At 47.8% G+C, this 23,196-nt stretch overlaps 1 protein-coding gene and 1 non-coding gene across 3 annotated transcripts in view; both read right to left on the reverse strand.

Annotated features, from left to right (window-relative positions):
* Nucleotides 1-1,077: 1,077 nt before the first annotated feature.
* Nucleotides 1,078-23,196, reverse strand: part of RPS10 (ribosomal protein S10) — a 115,065-nt gene continuing 92,946 nt past the window's right edge. Inside the window, exons 1-6 of one of the 2 annotated variants that reach the window (XM_004484012.3) lie at nt 6,104-6,223; nt 5,184-5,333; nt 4,754-4,925; nt 3,566-3,643; nt 2,069-2,124; nt 1,078-1,169 (exon numbers count right to left, since the gene is read on the reverse strand). In XM_004484012.3, the coding sequence (XP_004484069.1) occupies nt 1,128-1,169; nt 2,069-2,124; nt 3,566-3,643; nt 4,754-4,925; nt 5,184-5,333 (498 nt within the window). In that variant the 5' untranslated portion in view covers nt 6,104-6,223 and the 3' untranslated portion in view covers nt 1,078-1,127. Of the gene's footprint in view, nt 1,170-2,068; nt 2,125-3,565; nt 3,644-4,753; nt 4,926-5,183; nt 5,334-6,103; nt 6,224-23,196 lie in introns of those variants that run through there. The other variant, XM_058306595.2, reaches the window with a different exon arrangement.
* On the reverse strand, nt 17,168-17,274 carry LOC111762054 (U6 spliceosomal RNA). Its single transcript, XR_002795269.2, has one exon. It is a non-coding gene; the product is annotated as a U6 spliceosomal RNA (small nuclear RNA).

A 23,196-nucleotide genomic window follows, 5' to 3' on the forward strand; every position in this document is an offset into this window, starting at 1 on the left:
AGCACAAAACCCGCCTTGCAGAGGTTAAGATCAGGTGATTACACATACCCTAATCTCACTTGATCAGTTTTCATACAACTCCTGGCCCAGAGAACTCCACACAGATGACCCCCAAACTCCCACTTCCCAAACCCACATCCCCAAGCCGCGTTTGCACACAGCTGTTACCCCAAATGCTTTGCCTCCCTGGCTCCCCACCAAGGGTGCTTAGGGTGAATGACCTGCAAACGAGGCCGGTTGCCTCCCCGCCTGAAGCCCCACCTGCAGGCTTGTCTCAAGGCCCCTTCTCCGCAGTACCAGGCACACGGTGCGCTGGTAGCGTCACGACCTCAGCAACGGTCCTTTCATCTCACCTCACTTCCTAACGAAAGACCCCGTAGTATCCAGGCCAAAACTGTACTCGGCCTCGCCAAGGGACAACTTTGAAACCAACAGAGAAGGCACAAAACTTGTATGAACCCTAAAAGAGTGGGCTGGCTCACCATTTAAATGCCCCAGGAAACCACACAACTAATTTTCCCCTTTTTAATGAGCCCTGGGATAACAAGTGCTCCAACTGTCCAATATTTACTACAACCGTGAAAAATAGAAAAAAAAATCTCAGGGGTCTTCAGATGGCTGGTGAACCCTTTTCAGCTATTTTTGTGCATTCTAAATGCATCGTTTATCCTTTGGGTTTTGTAAACCCTGAGCCTTGAAGGCAGAGATTAGTAAACTGCAGGCCTCAAGACCATTCCCGTACTTCTTCCCCAGCACCACCAACTGTGTGGAAACGTCAGGCACAGCACCGGAACAGCTCTTTTCCCCCCATGCAGCCGTCTGGTGAAAATTCCTCCTTCCCACTCGGTGTGGTGCCTGCGCTGCTGGACGGACTACAGGTGCCTGCCAGGGCAGAGGCCTGCGTCAAAGCAGCGTCGCGGCTCGAACAACTGGTGTCATCCTGGGCAAGGACAACCCCCCAGACCAGTCTTGCCCCATTTACATTCTGACCCTTCATCATTCCTTTTCAGGCTATACGATGCAAAAAAAACAAAAAACAAAAAACCCCACAAACAAACAAAAACAGAGACACACAGATCTTTTTCTGGCTAAAGTTTATTCAACACAAAATAACTCCCACTCCAACTTTACTGAGGGGGCTGACCGCGTCCACGACCAAATCCACCTCTCTGCAAGAAAAAGCAAACGATATCAACGTTAGCAGCACGTCTTTTCTTTCTCTTTTGCTAAGTTTCAGGCCTCGGTATCACTGAAGAGGCCCCAATAATGGCTAGGAGTAGGTGCAAGCCTAAACCCCAGCCCTGTCCCTTATGGTTTTGAGAACAACTACATTCACTTCCCAGGCCTGATTCTTCAAGGTCTAGTCATAGAGACAAATAGGGGAGGATCTGGCACAGGACACGCTTGTTTGTACCATGCATGCCTCCCTTTCCCAGATGAGACGCCAGAGAAGCAGCGTGCTGGGAAGGCCTGCCCCCCGACAGCTGCAGCGCCAGTGGTGATGCGCCAGCCCCGGGCTGAGAGCGCTACCTGGATCAACTAAGCTCAGTTACCCTGAGGTGGCTACAGCACGACTGAGACACAAGGGTGGGTCTGGTCCAAGCCCGCACCCTCCACGGATGGGGGACTGGATGCCAGCCCTAATGGGCTCTGGAGCCCACTCAAACGCCAGTGCTTCTCAAGCCTTAGCTCAGGAGCCCCATTTCGGAAATTATGATCAGCATTAAATGAAACAGAATACAAAATAACCAGTATATCTCGTTAGTGCTGACTTGTGGGCCTCATTCCAGTCACTTATATTTTTACAAAAGCTTGCTTTTTGTGTCTCTATGTACTGAATAGTAACATGTTAATATTTTCACCAATTGCAAAAAAGAAAAGGCGCTAATATTGACAGTGGTGGTGAAGGCCCAACTGATTATACCTAAAGCCCCTGAACGGACACTCTGGTGGCATGCATGCTATGTGACTGGATCTCAGTAAAATGCTTCAGCTGTGACAGAGCCTGCACACCCAAAGGACCGAGGCCACAGGCACTGCTCATGGGAGGCCAACACGGGATACTCACGAACTGGAACTCGGTGGCGGACCCAGCCCCGGCCTCGGCCTTCTTGTCGGCACCCGCTGCAAAGAAACACCGGTTTTCCTCCTCTACTACAGAACAGGGAGGACACGTCACCCAACCCAGTCCCGCAGGAAAAGCCCCGTCAGCAGCTGCACCAGCCCACCAAGCGCAAGCAGCAGGAAGAGAGGACCTTCGCTCCCGCCCTCTCCTGGGGCACCCTTCAAAACTCCCGGTCCAAACGACTGCCTCTCCCAGGAAGGGTGTCCTCGCCTGTCCACAAAGCCTTCCTATCTGGCCCCAAAGGGCCCGAACGTCCACACTGAGTTACCACCGCACGCTCCAGACCAGCACCCACCTCGCAGGTGGACTTTAAGGCCATGGGAAGGGAGCAGACGCACCACACAACACCTAGCACTCTGCCCTTACGTGGCAGCCATGAGCCCAAATCGAGGCTGTGCGAATTACACACCCGACTCAAAGACTTACGGAAAAAAGAACGTTAAACACCCAAACTTATCCTGATCACATGTTAAGATAAGATTTGTGCTAAATGAAATATTAGTGTTCATATAACCAAGTGTGGCCACTAGGAAATTTGCCCACCTCAGACCTCTCCACAGGATCCAACCTGCTCACCTCCCAGCTGCTGATCCAACTGCCAGGTCCTCCACATTTCCGTACCTTCGTCCTTCGTACCTACCTCCCACTGTACCTGGCAGGCTCGTTCCCTCAGCCCTCAACTGAGGAACTGCTATGGCTCAGGACTCGCATCCTCTGGGATGAGTTCTGAGCTCCCCAGTGACGTAACTTCTAACGTGAGCAATCCATCACTAACTTCCCCTGACATGAGAGCCCCAGGAGGCTCAGAACCGCTTTCTCCAACACCTGGCTAGGGCAACACGGTAGGTGCATTGGCAAATGCCTGGGGGATGAATCCTTTCTTACTATTACTAGTACTACTGGTAGGGTATTCAGGTCAAGTGCTTACTTCTTGACCAGAGGGAGGTGAAGCTGACAGAGAAGTTAAATTCCTCTGCCTTCTCTTGCCCAAACAAGGCAGGTGCCCTCCCAACCCTGGGCCTTTGCACTTGCTATTTCATCTTCCTAGAATGCTCTTCCCCCAGACAGCCACTGGCTAGAGCCTTCTGTTATGTTCACTGCTACCTCCCCAAACAACAGAGACTGTGTTGGCTGAATGAAGGTTTAAAGATTTAAACGTCTAGTTGCTTTCCTGAAAGTTGCCAGATCTGCTCTACTTAAAGGTCTGCAGCTAAGGGTTTCCCTGCCTTTAGCTCAGCTCCTCCTAGTTCTCATCAAATCCCTGCAAAAGGGAAGCAGCAGCAAAGGCCGTCAGCTGTTCCAATAACCTGGAGATGGAAACCAAGGACCTTCTGTAGTCGCCGTAGCACCTTCAAGGGCCAAGCCCCAGTCAGGGCAGGTTCTGAGAATCCAGAGATTCGACCCAACAACCCTGGCATCGACAATGTATTTATTACTCACGGGGCACAGCGCTCCGTCTGTAGGTGTCTCTGTCAGCTTCCCCTCGAGTGAGTCTTGCAGGTCGCTCGCCCTCCAAACCTAAATTAAACACACCATGAACATGGGGCAACATGGGAAATGTTCCCTCAGGGTCAAGAAACCTGGAATTGCTGTTTTCACTGGGTGACTATTACTGGTTCTGAGGTATTGGTTAATGGGGTCAGGAACTCAATGGGGTCAGCTAAGAAACCCATTTCCCCAGAAAAGCCTCTCATCACTGACAAAGGCAGAAGAAACTCACGTTTCAGCCAAAATGGCACACATCTGCAAAAGGACTGATTTATTCTACTGTACTTCTCAACATACATACATCTTTAACTACCTGTCAAATTTAGAAACCTAGCTAATTCTACAAGCAACTCAGCCTAATTTTGGAACCTGAGCCATCTTCAAGGGGTGTAAGTATGTGATACAGAGGCCACAAGACTCCTTTAGTTCCCCTCAGGCTTTTCCACATACCTCCCACTGGGATGTGGGATATATAAAAAAAGATTACGGCACACATTTATTTAAAAAAAAAAAAAGCTAAAAGCTACCTTAACTCTCAGGAGAACCTGGGCAGGTTAGGAATCTTTGCATCTCATTAACCCAGCCAACAAACTCCCTGTACCTCCTACAAAGTTCCCATGAAAACTCTCAGGACATAAGAAAAGAGAACCAACTATACACAGACTTGGCAAAATTTATCTTGCGAGCCAGCAATGACCTCAGGTGCCAGAAGATTACATAACACACACGTAAAGACGTCATTTCAGGGGATGATTATAAAAAGACAGCTCCTCTCCCATATTCTGGCTTTTATACTTTTTGCCCCAATTGCTAAGAAACTCGTCAGATCTCTTCTTCATCGCCCTGCCTGCCACATACACGGGTTGAGCAGCGCTTGGAGAGGCACTGGGGCAGCAGCCCTGGGCCAGTATTATTCCCATGTTTAATCCAGCTCCTGGACACCTGAAGACCTGAGCCCAGCTCCTTTAGAAGCCTCTGCCAGGGCCATGAGAAAACGGGGAACAAAGGCGCCAGGATCTGACTAAGGTCCCAAACGCCTGCGTCCCTTTAAGGCTGACACCAATGGTGAACTCTAAGACCACTTCTGCCACATACTCTCGAAAACCACCAGCCGCAGAGGCAGCGATGTGAACGCCATACCTTTGGGCCGCGGCCGGCCAGTCTCTGGACGGCTCCGGCGCAGGGTGGCAGGCACGATCTCAGGGGGCAGGTGGAGGTAATCACGGAGGTACTGGATACCCTCGTTGGTAAGGTACCAATAGAAATGTCTCCAGGCAAACTGTTCCTTCACGTAGCCTCGTGACTTGAGAGACTGGAAGGCAGAAAACGATGGTTAAGGAAGAGTCAGAAAAATACATTTCAGGGAGCCAGAGGCTTGGAGCTAGAAACACAGCAACGGGAAGCTGTGTGGACGAGTTTCACGGTGCAGCTCCCAAATCTGTGTCGTCCTAACTCACAGCCCTTCAATACAGCGACCAGCTCTGGCTGCTGACCACCTCTTGGAATTGACCTTGAACATTCAGCAGACGAATACCGCCGTCTCCGCCCTCCCCGGCAGGCGCCTGGCTACCTGCATGGCCTTCATGACGTGAAGGTTGGGCACGTTCTTGTCCGCCAGCTCCGGGTGCTTTGGCATGTGCACATCCTTCTTGGCCACCATCACTCCCTCCTTAAATAGGAGTTCATAAATGGCAATCCGGTTCTTCTTGGGCATCAACATCTGCAAAGAAGCAAACATCAAGAGCACGCCTGAGCAATGCAGCCAAGATTCATGACCCCCGAAAACAACATACAAAATCACTGCCCCTGGGTTCAACTCTCAAACACTCTATAGGGACATGGGGGGGGGTGACAAACACAGCAAGACCAAAAACCTACCAGAGACCAGTTCCCTCCCACCCCCCAAAAAAACACTTCAGCCAAAAAGTTGAAAAGATGTTACAACAAAACAAGGGTGGAGGTACATATTCGCTCCCAGCTCTCTTAGATCCGACGAAGTGATGTGGGGATGGGGCGCAGAAACTGTACCTGAGCATTATCTGGGGACCATCGGTGGCTGCACCTTAACCACTACACAAGGGCCACTCGCGGGGGACAGCCCTCGTTTCTTGACACGCCCCAAGACTAAGGTCCTCGCAGCCTCCTACCGCTTCTCCCCCAGCCAGAGCTCCAGGAGCGGGCATGGAGGCGGCCCGGGGCGGCAGGTCCCGGCCCCGTGCGGGCGGGACGCTGCGGCCTCCGTGTGCCCAGGCTGGACGCCGCCGCGCGCAGTCCTCGTGTCCCCCTCCCTCCGCCGGCGGCCCCCACCACCGGAGCGCCAACCCGCGCCCCCTCCTCCCGAGGTGCGACCCCAGGCCCTCCCGCCGCCCTGAGACGGGGGTGTGGGGCGGGGGGGAGTCGACCCCCGCCACGACCCTGGGAGGCGTCGCGCCCGCGGCAGGGGAATGGCCCGGATGGGGACCGATGGTACGGGCACCCGCGGGAGCTCACCGCGGCAGCCGCTGCGTCCCGGGCTAGGGCTGGAAAGGAAGGGGCATGCGCGGCGCCGCGTCTCTTCCGGGCTGGCGTGGCTCCGCCCCCTGCGGGGTCCTGCGCGCGGCCTGGGGTGGCCTCGGCGGTGCCTGCAGGGCTGGGTGGCTGCGGCGGTCCCCACCGCCCTGAGGACAAATGCGTGCCGGAGGGTGGAAACCGTCCCCCGGAGCTTCTGAGCTTGCGTGCTGTGTCAGTTGGGCTTCTGTGTTCGGGCAACCTTTAGGAAGGCGCTTCCTATACCCCCACCTGCAATTTAACTTTTTATTATGCAAGTAGTGTATACTCTTCTAGGGGGAAAAGAGCATGTAGCGTTAGATAAATCATAATAGTAATAATAACAGAACTGTAAACTAAGCTGTGTTAATTCGCAAGCTTTTGGTATGTAGTCTATATACTCGTGCACCCATGCAAATATATTTTTTAACAAAAATGTGATAGATATGTATATAACTGCAGGGGTTTTTTCGTTTTTTTGGGGGGTGTTGATGTGATTTTTTTTCTTTTGTACTTGATACATATAATTTTTAAAAAATCATACAGTATGTTACACAATATATTTGGTTCATAGTAAGGCAATCATGCAGTATTTGTCCTTTTGTGTCTGGCTTGCTCTGCTCAACATAATGTCCTCCAGGTTCATCCATGTTGCATATACTTTACAACTTCATTTCTTTTTACAGATGCACAATATTTCATTGTGTGAATACCCCACAGTTTGTTTATCCATTCGTTGGTGGATGGACACCTGGGTTGTTTCCAGTTTTTGGCAATCCTGAATAATGCTGCTATGAACATCGGTGTGCAGATGTCTGTTTGTGTCACTGCTCTCAGTTCTTCTGGGTATATACCCAGTAGTGGTATTGGAGGGTCACTGTATCAAGTCTATGTTCAACTTCTTTAAGAGCTGCCAAACAGCCCTCCACAGTGGTTGTACCATTTTACATTCTGACCAACAATGAATAAGTGTTCCTATCTCTCCACATCCTCTCCAACACTTGTAGTTTTCTTTTTGATAGTGACCATTCTGATAGGTATGAAACGATATCTCTGTAGTTTTGATTTGCACTTCCCTAATCTTTAGTGATATTGAGCATTTCTTTATGTGCTTTTTTGCCGTTTGTATTTCTTCTTTGGACAAATGTCTATTCAGGTCTTTTGCCCATTTTTAATTGGATCATTTGTCTTTTTATTGCTGAGTTGTAATATCTCCTTATATATCCTGGGTATTAAACCCTTATCTGACTTGTGATATCCAAATATTTTCTCCCATTGAGTGGGCTGCCTTTTCACCTTTTGACACAGTCCTGGGAGGTGCAAATGTGTTAAATGGGGTCTCCTCAAAATTAATCTGTTTTTTCTTTTGTTGCATGTGCTTTGGATGTAAGGTCAAAGAAACCACCACCTACCACAAGGTCTTGAAGATGCTTCCCTACATTTTCTTCTAGTAGTTTTATGGTCCTGGCTTTTTTATTTAGATCTTTGATCCTTTTTTGAGTTGATTCTTGTACAGGGAGTGAGATAGGGGTCCTCTTTCATTCATTTGCTTATGGAGATCCAGTTCTCCCAGCACCATTTGCTGAAGAGACCGTTTTGTCCTGTTAACATGGACTTGGTAGGTATGTCAAAAACCAATTGAGGGAAGCGGATTTGGCTCAAATGAGAGCATCCCCCTACCATATGGAGGGTCCAGGGTTCAAACCCAGAGCCTCCTGGCCCGTGTGGTGAGCTGGGCCACGTGCAGTGCTGATGCGCACAAGGAGTGCCATGCCATGCACGGGTGTCCCCTGTGTAAGGGAGCCCCATGCACAAGGAGTGCGCCCCTCAAGGAAAGCCACCCCATGCAAAAAAAAAGCACAGCCTGCCCAGGAGTGGCACCACACACGGAGAGCTGATGCAGCAAGATGACGCAACAAAAAGAGACACAGATTCCCAGTGCCACTTGACTAGAATGCAGGCAGACAGAATAAAACACAATGAATGGACATAGAGAGCAGACAATGGGAGGGGGGTGGGAAGGGGAGAAAAATAAAAAATAAAAATAAAGCTTAAAAAAATAAACAATTGACTCTATAGGTGAGAGTTTATTTCTGGCTTCTCAATTCTGTTTCACTGATTGATGTGCATATCTTTATGCCAGTGCAATGGTCTTTTAACTGTAGTCTTGTAATATGTTTCAAGGTCAGACAGTGAAATCCCTCCCACCTCACTCTTCTTTTTTAGAATGCTTTTGGCTATTCAGGTACACTTTCCCTTCCAAATGAATTTGGTAATTACCTTTTCTAATTCTGTAAAGTAGGGTGTTGGGATTTTGATTGGTATTGCATTGAATCTATAAATCAGTTTGGATAAGATTGACATCTTCACAACATTTATTCTTCCTGGGAAGTGGATGTGGCTCAACTGATAAAGCATCCATCTACCATATGGGAGATCCAGGGTTCAATATCCAGGGCCTCCCTGACCCGTGTGGAGCTGGCCCACATGCAGTGCTGATGTGTGCAAGGAGTGCTGTGCCATGCGAGGTGTGTCCCCCACGTAGGGAAGCCCCCCACACAAGGAGTGCGCCCCATAAGGAGAACCGCCTGGCACGAGAAAAGTGCAGCCTGCCCAGGAATGATGCCGTGCACACGGAGAGCTGACACAAGATGATGCAACAAAAAGAGACACAGATTCCTGGTGCTGCCAAGAATACAAGTGGACTCAGAAGAACACACAGCAACGGGGGATGGGGAAAGAGAAATAAAAATAAATCTTAAAAAAAGAATTTTTATTCTTCCAATCCATAATCACAGAATGTGTGTCCATTTATTGAGGTCTTTTGAGGTTTCTTTTAGCATTGTTTGTAGTCTTCTGCATATAGGTCCTGTACTTTTTCGGTTAAATTAATTCCTAGGTATGTGAGTCTTTTTGTTGTAAATGGAATTTTCCCCTTGATTTTCTCCTCAGAGTGTTCAGTACTAGTGTACAAAAACATTACTGATTTTTGCATGTTGATATATCCTGCCACTTTGCTGAATGCATTTGTTTTCTCAAGTAGCTTTGTCATGGATACTTCAGAATTTTCTAAATACAGGATCATGTCATCTGCGAACAGTGAGAGCTTTACTTCCTCTTTTCCTATTTGGATGCCTTTAATTTTTTTTTCTTACCTAATTGCCCTAGTTAGAACTTCTGGTACAATATTGAATAACAATGGTGACATACAACTGCAGTCTTGTAGCGATTTTTCCTCACGAATATGTCATGAATTTCTTTTCATCTTAATTAAAAACTAAAATTTTGGGAAGTGGATGTGGCTCAAGTAATTGGGCTTCCACCTACCACATGGGAGGTCCTGGGTTCAGTTTCTGGTGCCTCCTGGAGAAGGCGAGCTAGCACGGTGGGTAGACAAAGCAAGCTGATGCAACAAGATGACACAACAAAAGAGACACAAATAGGAAAGACAATGAGAGACACAACAAACCAGGCAGCTGAGCAGGGTCAGGTGACTGAGTGTCTCTTTTCCACATGGGAGGTCCCAGATTCAGTTCCTGGTGCCTCTTAAAGAGAAGACGAGCAGACACAGCAGAGAGTGAGTGCAAACAATGTGGGGGAGGGGATAAGTAAAATAAATCTTAGAAAAAAACTTTTTAATGACAACATTGTAGTCCACTGATGAATAATCCTCTATGACTAAATATATATATATATTTTAAAGATTTATTTTATTATTTCCCCTCCCCCCCCCACCTGGCTCATTATCTGCTCTCTGTGTCCATTTGCTGTGCATTCTTCTGTGTCTGCTCGTCTTCTCTTTAGGCGGCACCAGGAACCAATCCTGGGACTTCCAACAAGGGAGGGAGGCGCTCAGTCACTTGAGCCACCTCAGCTCCCTGGTTTGTTGTGTCTCTGATTGTCTTTCCTCTGTGTCTCCTTTTCTGTTGTTGTTGCGTCGTCTTGTGTCAGTTCGTGCTGCGGGCCAGCTGTCTGCGTTGCGGGCCAGCTCGCCTTCACCGGGAAGCCCCAGGAACCAAACCCGGGAGCCCCCGTATGTTAAACAGGGGCCAATCCACTTCCCATAGGTATATATTTTAAAAACCTTCTGTAAGTAACACTGCCAAACATATATTTGCACCCTTTTCCTTAGGATAAATTCCTGGCAATGAAGTTAAGTAGCACCCAAATTTAGGTTTTTGACACATATGTCACATTGATCTCCATAAAGACGTTACCAATTTCCACTACCATAAGCAGTTATGACAAGGCCCGCTTCCTCAATAACCCACCTAACATTGGGTCATGTTTTTGTTTTTATTTTTCTGTCAGTCCTATTGATAAATATTAATTTTTCGCTCTTTTAATTTGAATTGTTTGTTTGTGGCTATGAGTAAACATTTTTCTTTGTCTTTCTTTAGGCATCTGTGTTTTTCCTTTTACAAATAATCTGTCCATTTCTGTAATCTGTTTTCTTATTGAAATTTTTTTCTTTTCCATATCGATTTGAAATCACTCTTTAGTATTAGAGCTATTAACCCTCTGCCCCGTATTTTTCAAATATTTTCCCCAGTTTCTCATTTCTCTTATGCTCGTGGTATTTTGAAGTAGAAGTTTTACAATTCATTATATTCAAATCTATATGATTTAAGATTTTGGTATAAAGTTTAAAAAGTCCTCTAGCAGTTTGATGTTATTGATGAATTCCAAAAAGAAATAATGGGTTATGTTTGTAAACTGATCTTCTCCTCTGGGCATATTAGATTATACTGGATTCATAGGTTTACTTGATTAAGTAATTATGTAAACCTCTTGTGCCAGTAGGGCATTGAGTCCCCACCCCTTGGTGGGTGGGACTCACAGATAAAAGGCAGGGCAAAGGACAGAGTTAAGGGTTTTTGATATTGGAGTTTTGACGTTGGAGTTTGATGCTGAAGCTGGAACCCTAGGGAGAGATACAGAGCCATTTACCTGATAGTCTACAGCTGGCCTTGTGGAGGAAACAGAGGCGCTGAGCCCAGAGGAACCCAGGAAGCCTGAACCCTGGCAGACGTCGGCAGCCATCTTGCTCCAACACGTGGAAATATACTTTGGTGAGGGAAGTAACTTATGCTTATGGCCTGGTATCTGTAAGCTCCTACCCCAAATAAATACCCTTTATAAAAACCAACCAGGGAAGCAGACTTGGCCCAGTGGATAGGGAGTCCGTCTACCACATGGGAGGTCCACGGTTCAAACCCCGGGCCTCCTTGACCCGTGTGGAGCTGGCCCATGCGCAGTGCTGATGTGGGCAAGGAGTGCCCTGCCACGCAGGGGTGTCCCCCGCATAGGGGAGCCCCACACGCAAGGAGTGCGCCCCGTAAGGAGAGCCGCCCAGCACGAAAGAAAGTGCAGCCTGCCCAGAAATGGCGCCGCCCACACAGAGAGCTGACACGGCAAGATGACACAACAAAAAGAAGCACAGATTCCGCTGACAACAACAGAAGTGGACAAAGAAGAACTCGCAGCAAATGGACACAGAGAACAGACAACGGGGGGGGGGGGGAAGGGGAGAGAAATAAATAAAAAATAAATCTTAAAAAAAAAACAACCAACAGATTTCTGGTATTTTACATCAGCACTCCTTTGGCTGACTATTACAAGTCCCTCCATATTTTAAGATTATAAAAATATTCACCTATAGTTTCTTCAAGTACTTTTCAGGTTTCATTGTTCTAAAATAAGTAATCTTAATATTGTTCCAAAAAAATAGAAAAGAAGCTTGAACATATGAATAGGAAACAAAATAATCTGAGGACTGGTCAAGCAGATTTGAAAAACAATGAATTAAAACTTCCAGAACTGAAACTAAAATGATTAAGATTTAAAACTTAATTTTAAAAAAAGGATTAAACAACAGATTTGACTACTTGAAGAGTGAAATGGAAGATAGAAGTGAGAAAAATATTCACAATGCAGTCCAAGGATTCAAAGAGATGGAATATTTGAAAGAAAGGATAAGGGATGTGGAGAAAAGAGTGAGAAAGTCTAATATATGACTAAGTGAAATAATAAAGTGGGCAAGAGACACTGTCAGAATATTTTCCAAATTGTTGAAAGACAACACACTTCAGATTCAGTGAGTCCAACAAATCGCAAATCAGATAAATAATAAATACAGGCCTAAACATCATAAGGAGGTTGTAGGAAATCAGCAACAAAGAAAAGATCCTAAAACCAGGTAGCAAGAAAAGCGAGGTGTGACTCCTTCCTTCTCAGCAGCAATACTGAAAAGCAGTCTGCTGAAATTTGCTCTCTGGTCTCTTCCCTCACAGCAGCTAAGCGATCCTTTTGCGATGTATATCAGACCGTGTCACTCCCTGCGAATGGCTTCCCAGCTCACTTAGAAAAAAAAATCAAAGCCTTCATGTGACTCAACAAAAAAGGAAAAAATTGTGATAACATATATACAACACAAAATTTCCCATTTTTATTTTAATGATATCAAGTTTCTTCTTTTTTAAAAAATTTATTTCTCTCCCCTCCCCTGCCCCCCCAGTTGTCTGCTCTGTCTGTCCATTCGCTGTGTGTTCTTCTGTGTCCGCTTGCATTCTTGTCAGTGGCATGGGAATCTGTGTCTCTTTTTGTTGCGTCGCCTTGCTGCGTCAGCTCTCCGTGCGTGCGGCGCCACTCCTGGGCAGGCTGCGTTTTTTTCACGCAGGGCAGTTCTTTTGACCACTTGAATGTGTACGATTCAGTGACACTGATTACGTTCACAGTTCAGTGCTACCATCACCGCCATGCATTACCAAAAAGTCTCATCACCACACACCGACCCTAGCCATTAGGAAATAGCTCCCCGTCCTCCGCCAGCAGCTTTGCTGTTCCTGTTTAAACAGCTTGTCTTCCTAGAGTGTTTTCTGATGTAAAAACGTTTCCCTCCAGAGGATTAGCTGGTGTCTCAACGCCGTTTCCTGAAGGAGCTATGCTTTTCTATTTATCTGAAATACCTCTAAATTGTTTAGGAGAGAGGACTCCCCTTTCAGGTTTTGTTGTGTTCGAGGAGCCAAGGGCAGAAGCTGTGGAAGCGCCCAGGGTAATTTTAGATGAAGAGCTTGCGGCTCGTCCCCTGGGAGAGAGAAGGGTCAGCCCTGCGGCTGAGAGCGTTGCCTGAGTCACTGTGATGTCACCTAGACAGGGCGTGGGGAGAGGAAAGGCCGAGGGGCGCCCGGCTCCCCTCTGGTGGCGCTCCCCTGGGGGCTCCCTCCTGGGTGGCGCCTTGCTGAGGGCGGACACACGCCTTCTCACCTTCCAGCGTCCTCGCGGCGCACACCTGGGCACGCTTTAAACATGTTTCAGGAATACACAGTAACGCAAGGAGAGTAGGACGACGGGTGGTTTCTAAGAAAGGGGGACAGCTAATAACCGCTGGCACTGTGGACGCCTTCTCAGATGACGGTGTTTCTGTGAGTTCGCGGGATTCTGTTCGGTGGCCGTCGGGCACCGGGCCCCTGGCACTGGGCCGGGTGGTGGGCTGGCGTGGGGCCAGAACACCCGCGGATCTCCCCTTAAGCAGCAAAGACCTCGATGACTGCACACTGTGCTGAGCGCTGTGAAGAAAATGTCAGGGCGTGGAGACAGAGTAGTGAGGGGTGAGGAGGCGTCGTTTCCGCGGACACCCAGGGAGAAAGCAGGCCCGGGCCGAGGCCCGGGAAGGGCATTGCAGGCTGTGGGGGACAACCCTTAGAAAGGCGGGGACGTCGGGGAGAGCTTGATCGGAAAGACAGCCGTCGCAGTGAGCTCTCAGGGTAGACAGGGGGCTGTGCTCGTGGGGGGGCGGGTGAAAGTGGAGAGGCACTTGGCCTCGGTAAGGAGTTTGAAGTTTATTCAGCGAGCAGTGATGGGGAAGTGGCTGTGGCTCAACTGATAGAGCGTTCATCTACCATATGGAGGGTCCAGGGTTCTATCCACCGGGCCTCCTGCCCCATGTGGTGACCTGGGCCATGTGCAGTGCTGCCGTGCACAAGGAGTGCCGTGCCATGCAGGTGTGCCCCACGTAAGGAGTGCACCCCACAAGGAGAACCGCCCCGCATGAAAAAAGTGCAGCCCGCCCAGGAGAGCAGCTGCACACACGGAGAGCTGATGCAGCAAGATAATGCAACAAAAAAGAGATACAGTTTCCCAGTGCCGCCAGATAATGCAAGCAGATGCAGAACACGCAGCGAATGGACACAGAGAACAGACAATGGGGGGAAGGGGAGAGAAATAAATAAAATAAATCTTATAAAAAAAAAAAGTGCAACACTGGGTCAGATGTGGCCAGGCAGTTGGGTGCCCGCCTCCCACATGGGAAGTCCCAGGAAGATGAGCAGATAGACGAGGGAGACATCTGGGGGTGGGTGGGGGGATCTATTGAATTTTTAAAAAGCTAATGCAATGAAAGGTGATTATTAAGGGGCTAGCACTTTTTTGGGGGGCCTGTTTATTATTATTATTAAAATAATGAAAATGCTCTAATAATGATTGAAGTGATAAATGCAGGACTATGAGATTCTACCACATACCATTGATTGTATACTCTGGCTGGATTGTACACTAAGGAAGGATTATATGCTTTATTAATATCTATCAATAAAATAGATTAAAAAAAGAAAAGGAAATCATGTAAATAAAATGAAATCAACTTTACACCCCTTATTAATAAAGGAGAAACTTAATTTTCTTAAATAAAATAAAGTTGCAATGAAAAACCATGGGAGGGAAGCAGACTTGGCCCAGTGGATAGGGCGTCCGTCTACCACATGGGAGGTCCACGGTTCAAACCCTGGGCCTCCTTGGCCCGTGTGGAGCTGGCCCACGCGCAGTGCTGATGCGCGCAAGGAGTGCCGTGCCACTCAGGGGTGTCCCCTGCGTATGGGGAGTCCCACGCACAAGGAGTGTGAGGAGAGCCGCCTAGCACAAAAAAAGTGCAGCCTGCCCAGGAATGGCACCGCACACACGGAGAGCTGACACAGCAAGATGACGCAACAAAAAGAAACACAGATTCCCGTGCCGCTGACAACAACAGAAGCGGACAAAAGAAGAACAAGCAGCAAATGGACACAGAGAACAGACAACTGGGGAGGGGAGGTGAAAGGGAGAGAAACAAATAAAAAAAAAAAAAGAAAAGCCATGGGAGGGCTTCAGGCAGTAGTGACGGGATCAGATGTATGTTTTATTTTATTTTATTTTATTTTTATTTTATTTTTTTTATTTGTTTAATTCCCCTCCCCTCCCCCGGTTGTCTGTTCTCTGTGTCTTCTTGCTGCGTCTTGTTTCTTTGTCCGCTTCTGTTGTCGTCAGCGGCACGGGAAGTGTGGGCGGCGCCATTCCTGGGCAGGCTGCACTTTCTTTCGCGCTGGGCGGCTCTCCTTATGGGTGCACTCCTTGCGCGTGGGGCTCCCCTACGCGGGGGACACCCCTACGCGGGGGACACCCCTGCGTGGCATGGCACTCCTTGTGCGCATCAGCACTGTGCATGGGCCAGCTCCACACGGGTCAAGGAGGCCCAGGGCTTGAACCGCGGACCTCCCATGTGGTAGACGGACGCCCTAACCACTGGGCCAAGTCCGTTTCCCCAGATGTATGTTTTAAAGAGATTACCTATGTAAAGACCAACCCCCTTTATCCCAACCCCCCTACATTGTGCAGGACGGACAGGTATAATCTCCAGCCGCCTTAGAGGCAGGGAAACTGAGGTTTAGAGAGAGGGCCTTTCTTGCCCAAGGTCACAAGAGTGACAAGTGGAAGAGCTGGACTCTCCCGCGGTCAGCCTGCTGCGGAGCCCACAGGCCTCCCACCGCTCGCAGCTTCCTCTCTGCCTGCTGGGGCCAAGGTCGGGGGCGGGGAGCAGAGACCTGAACGCAGAGCAGGGAAGGGAGGGGCTCTCCCCGCTCTCTGGGGCTGGACTTAAAGCCTTAGGTCTTAGCCCTGGGGCGGGCATGAAAATCCGGATGCCAAGCCACACCCCACGCCAGTGAAGTCAGACTCTCCCGGAGGGGTTTAGGCATCAGCGTTTTATTTATTTTTATTTCTTGATGTATAATGTACTACAGACAGTAATGTGCACAAATCGTTAGGTTACAACTCAATGAATTTACAGATGCGAATGTGTGTATAAATCCGTGTTAACACGGTCGAGATCAAGATAGAGAATATGCCCAACACCTCAGCAGCTTCTCTCCAGTCAGTCCCACACATTCCCCTACATGCTGTTCTGACTGATGCCACCATATGTTAATTAATTTTTTTAAAATGTTGTAACACGTATATATATAAATCCTCTAATCTTCCATTTTAAACCATCATGTGTACAACTCAGTGATATCATTTGAATTCACACAAACAATCACAGTAATATTAACACTGTTAGAGGTTTGTAATAATAAACGAGCTGTAGCTCAGTTTCCCCTGATATGCACTGGGGAAAAGCTAACCCCAGTGTCTAGGCACACAGCACTTCCCCACGGGTTAAACAAAGAAACCATGCAGTGCAGAGACGGCAGTAAAGGGAAATGGAAACCTTCCCCACCTGCATGCCAGAGAGAGATAGAGAAACCCTTTAACCCTTACGGATCAAAGAAACATCTGCTCCTGCAGCATTCCAAGAGGCCATAACTCCCTAACCCCCCATCTTCTAGTCACTGTCAGGGCAAGTGTTCCCCTCTAGGGCTTCCCAGTGGCCCCTGCACCTCACTCGGTCCCTCAACCCCCTCCCACCAGCTATCATTTCCCCACCTGGGAAAGTTCTATATAAATTCAAGTCGCCCCTCCCAGGAGTGGGCTGAAGTCTCTCTTCAGACCCCACCGTGCTGGTGGGGGGGCTGAAGTCTGTGCCTCAGACCCCCTCCGTTGGGAGAGCTTCTCAATAAATTTCTGCCTGTGTCATATCTGTCTCTGTGTCCCAGTGAACGCCATTTCTCTCCAACAAACACAATACTGTGCTACCAACACCATCATCCATCACCAAAACTTTTCTCACACCAATATCGTATCTCAGTTTTGTTTGTTCTTGAGCTTCTTCTTCTTCTTTTTAATATGGAATGGTTCATGAATTTGCGTGTCATCCTTGCGCAGGGGCCGTGCTGCTCTTCTCTGCGTCGTTCCCGTTTTAGCATATGCGCTGCCGAAGCGAGCACTGTTCTTGAGCCTCTTACATGTGGACCCAACACTAAGCATTCTTTTGTGCCTGGCTTCCCCCAAACCCCTCAGGCTGTGGGATGCGTCTTTGTGGGTAGCAGTGGCTGGTGGACATGGAGGCTGTTCCCTGTGTTTGGCTAATAGAAACAAAGCTGCAAAGAACATTCTTACACACCTCTTTCGGTGGGCAGAGGTGTTAGGCAACAGTGTTTCTGAGGCAGGGGATGCTGAGCCCATAAGCATCGTAAGATCACACGACTAAAGATGGGAGTCAGCGTCCAGGTCCCCACGCAGCCCTGGGAGGCCCCCAGGTTGGAAGTGAGTCAACGATGGCCTGTAAAGACTTTCTAGTTGCAGTTCCCATTCCTTTGGAGAGCCTTTAATAAAATCTGTCCCAGAAGGAACAGAGAAGCACCTGGAGGAGCAGCGGCCCCTACAGCCCAGTGCGGCGGCCTGGAGGTTTCTACTTCCAAGGCTGTGGGGACCCCACGGAGGGCACTACCTCATGAACCGGGGACAGTGCTCGCCAGCTGTAACAAAAATAAGCCAGACGTCCTTTAACAGACACCCTGGGCCTCCCCTTCCCCCTGACCGCCTTTGCCACACCGAGAGCAGCTTTCTAATCCTATAGCACGTTTCGTCCTCTCACTTGTGGAGAAAACCTGCTCAAGAAAGCCATCGATGGGAGAGGATGTGGCTCGAACGGTTGAGTGCCCGCTTCCCACACGGGGAGGTCCTAGGTTTGCTTCCAATGCTCCTGAAAAAGCAAACAAACAGACAAACAAAAAAACCAACTCACAAAAATAAAATAAAATGAGGGAAAAAAAGAAAAAGAAACCAACTCGGGGAGCCAACGTGGCTCAGCGGTTGAGCTCCGGCTGCCCACATGAGGCCCCCAGTTCCATCCCTGGCCCCTACACATCAGAAAAAGGAAAAAAAAAAAGGACCCTCTGTGAATTTTCTTTTACAGCTCCACAGCACACGCGAGTTTGTGATATGCAGGTACATGGCTGCGGATATGTTCCCACACACTCCCACGTTTGAGGTGCCCGCCCCCGGCACCCAGCACCCAGGGCAGGGTTTTTCCTCTAAACGGATTCTGGCCACCTCGCTCTCCCACCACGGATCTTCCCCAGGGACTGCCGTCTCTTTGCCTGTCTTCTGGGGAGCTCAGCTGATCTCATCTGCCTGGAGCTGTCGTGGCTGTTCCCTGAACTGTTTTGTCCTGACCAGTGGAGCGATGGAAGCCCCAGACAGCGTTCAGGGAATGCCCAGGAGCGTGTCGCCTTGGCTGGCCTGCTCTTGTCGTGCTGAGGAGAGCATCTACTGCAGGGCCGGTTCACTCGCTGTCGCCTGCACACCTGCAAGCATTTCGCACACTCCCTAGTTCTCTTTTTCACTGTCTAATCGCCTTGTCAAGTCCCCATTTTATAGCTGGAAAAACTGAGACGTGGAAAGGTTTAGAATACAAGCTCCGAGAGGACAGGAATTCCTGCCGAGGTGGCCACCCTGGGGCTGCAGCCGCCTGATCCAGTGGCGGGCACGCAGGAGGGTGCTGGGTGAAAACGCGGGGAAGAAATGAACGGTGCTTGTGGCGCAGCCTGGTTGTGAAAGTCCTGTCTCAGTGCACCGTCCCTGTGGGGCGTCCTTCCCCAGCGCAGGCCCCGGGACGAGCAGGCGTCCGGGCTCCCCTCCGACAGCTTCCCTTCCGCTCTGACATCAGAGTCTTCACCTCGGCGTGGAAAGCACACACTCAGGAGCTACCGGGCTTGCTGCAAAGGAGGGCGCCACGACGTTGTGGCCGAGGGGTGCTGGGGAAGCCTCTTAGCCCCTCTGTGCCTGGTTTCCTCGTCTCTTTACCACCTCGTGGAGTGTGTGCTTATCCCAGGTGACATGCTTGGAGCAGTGCCTTGCACACAGGAAGTGCTTAGTGGGTGTCAGTTATTAGTAATACTCTTTTTGTATATTTTTGCTTCATATTGTACATTTAATAATTGAAAATATGAACAAAAACTAAAAAGAAAACATTCATTTCTCATTTAAATGTACTGGATACATTATAATTTTTTTTTTTAATTATATGGTATGTTACACAATATATTTGGTTCATAGTAAGGCAAACATGCAGTATTTGTCCTTTTGTGTCTGGCTTGCTTCACTCAACAGACTGTCCTCCGGGTTCATCCATGCTGCATATATTTTACGACTTCATTTCTTCTTCACACGTAATATTCCACTGTCTGAATACACCATGGTTTGTTTATCCATTCATTGGTTGATAGACACTTGGGTTGTTTCCAACTTTTGGCAATTGTAAATAATGCCCCTATGAACATCAGTGTGCAGACGTCTGTCTGTGTCCCTGCTCTCAGTTCTTCTGGGAATATACCCAGTAGCGGTATTGCAGGGTCATGTGGCAAGTCTATATTAAGCTTCTTTAGGAACTGCCAGACAGTCCTCCACAGTGGCTGTTCCATTCTGCATTCCCACCAACAGTGAGTAAGTGTTCCTGTCTCTCCACATCCTCTCCAGCACTTGTAGTTCTCTGTCTCTTTAATAGTGGCCATTCTGATAGGAGTGAAATGATATCTCATTGTAGTTTTGGTTTGCATTTCCCTTATCATTAGTGATGTTGAGCATTTCTTCATGTGTTTTTTTAAAAAAGATTTATTTATTTATTTATCTCCCCTCCCTGGCCCCCGCCCCAGTTGTTGTTCTGTGTGTCTATTTGCTGCGTCTTCTTTGTCTGCTTCTGTTGTTGTCAGCAGCATGGGAATCTGTGTTCCTTTTTGTTGTGTCATCTTGCTGTGTCAGCTCTCCGTGTGTGCGGCACCATTCCTGGGCAGGCTGCACTTTCTTTTGTGCTGGGCGGCTCTCCTTACGGAGGCGCACTCCTTGTGCGTGGGGCTCCCCTACGCGGGGGACACCCTTGCGTGGCACGGCACTCCTTGCGCGCATCAGCACTGCGCATGGCCAGCTCCACACGGGTCAAGGAGGCCCGCGGTTTGAACCGCGGACCTCCCATGTGGTAGACGGACGCCCTAACCACTGGGCCAAGTCCAACGCCTTCATGTGTTTTTTTGCCATTATACAAATGGAAGAAATACATTCTTCTTTGGACAAATGTCTATTTAAGGCTTTTTGCCCATTTTTTAATTGTGTTATTTGTCCTTTTATTGTTGAGTTGAACATATCTTTATATATCTGGGATATTAAACCCTTATCTGACTTGTGATTTCCAAATATTTTCTCCCCTTGAGTGGGCTGCCTTCTCACCCTTTTGACAAAGTCCTGGAAGGTGCAAAAATGTTTAATTTTGAGGAGGTCCCATTTATCTATTTTTTCTTTCGTTGTGTGTGCTTTGGATGTGAGGTTCAAGAAGCCACCATCTACTACAAGGTCTTGAAGATGTTTCCCTACATTTTCTTCTAGTAGTTTTATGGTCCTGGATTTTATATTCAGGTCTTTGATCCATTTTGAGGTGATTTTTGTATAGGGAGTGAGATTGGGTTCTTCTTTCCTTTTTTTGGTTATAGATATCTAGTTGTCCCGGCACCATTTGTTGAAAAGACTGTTTTGTCCCATTAACATTGACTTGATAGGTTTGTCAAAAACAAATTGAGGGAAGCGGATGTGACTCAAATGATAAAGCATCCACCTACCATACGGAGGGTCCAGGGTTCAAAACCCAGGGCCTCCTGACCTCTGTGGTGAGCTGGCCCATGCGCAGTGCTGCTGCACGCAAGGAGTGCTGTGCCATGCAGGGGTGCCCCCTTAGGGGAGCCCCACTCGCAAGGAGTACGCCTGCAAGGAGAGCCACCCTGCGTGAAAAAAAGTGCAGCCCACCCAGGAGTGGCGCCACACACATGGAGAGCTGACACAACAACAAAAAAAAGGATGCAGTTTCCCAGTGCCACTTGAATGCAAACAGAGTAGAAGAACACACAGCGAATGGACACAGCAGACAACAGGGGGGAAGGGGAGAGAAATAAATAAATCTTTAAAAAAAAAACAAAAACAAAAACCCAAAAAAACAAATTGACTATATAGGTGAGGGTTTTTATCTGGGTTCTTGGTTCTATTCCATTGATTGATGTGTCTATCTTCATGCCAGTACCATGCTGTTTTGACCACTATAGCTTTGTAATATGTTTCCAGGTCAGGCAGTGAAATTCTTCCCACTTCACTCTTTTTTTTTTAGAATGCTTTTGGCTATTCAGGTGCACTTTCCCTTCCAAATGAATTTGGTAATTGCCTTTTCTAATTCCGTAAAGTAAGCTGTTGGAATTTTGATTGGTATTGCATTAAATCTGTAAATCAATTTGGGTAAGATTGACATCTTCACGATATTTATTCTTCAGATCCAGGTACACAGAATTAAAATTTCTTTTAGCATTGTTTTGTAGTTTTGTGTATATAGGTCCCGTATTTCTTTGGTTAAATTAATTCCTAGATACTTGAGTCTTTTTGCTGCTATTGAAAATGGAATTCTTTCCCGGATTTCCTCCTCAGATTGTTCAGTACTAGCGTACAAAAACATGACTGATTCTTGTGTCCTGCCACTTTGCTGAGCTCATTTATTAGCTCAAATAGCTGTGTCGTAGATACTCCAGGATTTTCTAAGTACAGATTCATGACATCTACAAACAGTGAGAGTTTTACTTCCTCTTTTCCTATTTGGATGCCTTTAATTTTTTTTTTCTTGGCTAATTGCCCTACCTAGAACTCCTAGTACAATGTTGAATTACAGCAGTGACAGAGGGCATCCTTGTCTTGTCCCTGATCTTACAAGGAAAGCTTTCAACCCTCCCCATTGAGTATGATGTTGGTTATGGGTTTTTCACATATGCCTTTTATCATATTGAGGAATTTTCTTTCTATTCTTATCTTTTGAAGTGTTTTTATCAAAAAAGGATGCTGGATTTTGCTGAATGCCTTCTCTGGGTTAATCGAGATTATCATGTTGTGTTTTTTTCCCCTTCAATTTGTTAATGTGGTGTATTATGTTGGTTGATTTTCTTTTCTTCTTTCTTTCTTTTTTTATTTCCTTATGTTGAACCAGTCTTGCATGCCAGGAATAAATCCCACTTGGTCATGATGTATAAGTCTTTTGACATGCTGTTGCATTCAATTTGCAAGTATTTTGTTGGGAATTTTGCATCTGTGTTCATTAGGGAAATTGGTCTGCAATTTTCTTTTCTTGTAGTATCTTTATCTGGCTTTGGTATTAGGGTGATTTTGGCTTCAAAAATGTGTTGGGTAATTTTTCCCTCCTCTTCAATTTTTTGGAAGGGTTTAAACAGGATTGACGATAATTCTTTTTGGAATAGTTGGTAGAATTCACCTGTGAAGCCATCTGGTCCTGGACTTTTATTTGCTGGGAGATTTTTTGATTACAGATTCAATCTCCTTAAAAGTGATTGGTTTGGTAAGTTCTTGTATTTCATGTAGCCTCAGTGTAGGTTGGTTGAGCATTTCTAGGAATTTGTACATTTTATTTAGGTTGTCTAGTTTGTTGGCATAGTTTCTCATAATATCCTCTTGTCTTTTTTTTTTTTAAAGATTTATTTATTTATTTAACCCCCCCTTCTCCCCCCCCCCCCCCCCGGTTGTCTGTTCTTGGTGTCTCTTTGCTCCGTCTTGTTTCTTTGTCTGCTTCTGTTGTCGTCAGCGGCACGGGAAGTGTGGGCGGCACCATTCCTGGGCAGGCTGCACTTTCTTTTGCGCTGGGCGGCTCTCCTTATGGGTGCACTCCTTGCGCGTGGGGCTCCCCTACGCGGGGGACACCCCTGCATGGCAGGGCACTCCTTGCGCGCATCAGCACTGCGCATGGGCCAGCTCCACACGGGTCAAGGAGGCCCGGGGTTTGAACCGCGGACCTCCCGTGTGGTAGGTGGATGCCCTAACCACTGGACCAAGTC

This window comes from Dasypus novemcinctus, chromosome 11 (assembly GCF_030445035.2).
Source record: "Dasypus novemcinctus isolate mDasNov1 chromosome 11, mDasNov1.1.hap2, whole genome shotgun sequence".
Classification (NCBI taxonomy): domain Eukaryota; kingdom Metazoa; phylum Chordata; class Mammalia; order Cingulata; family Dasypodidae; genus Dasypus; species Dasypus novemcinctus.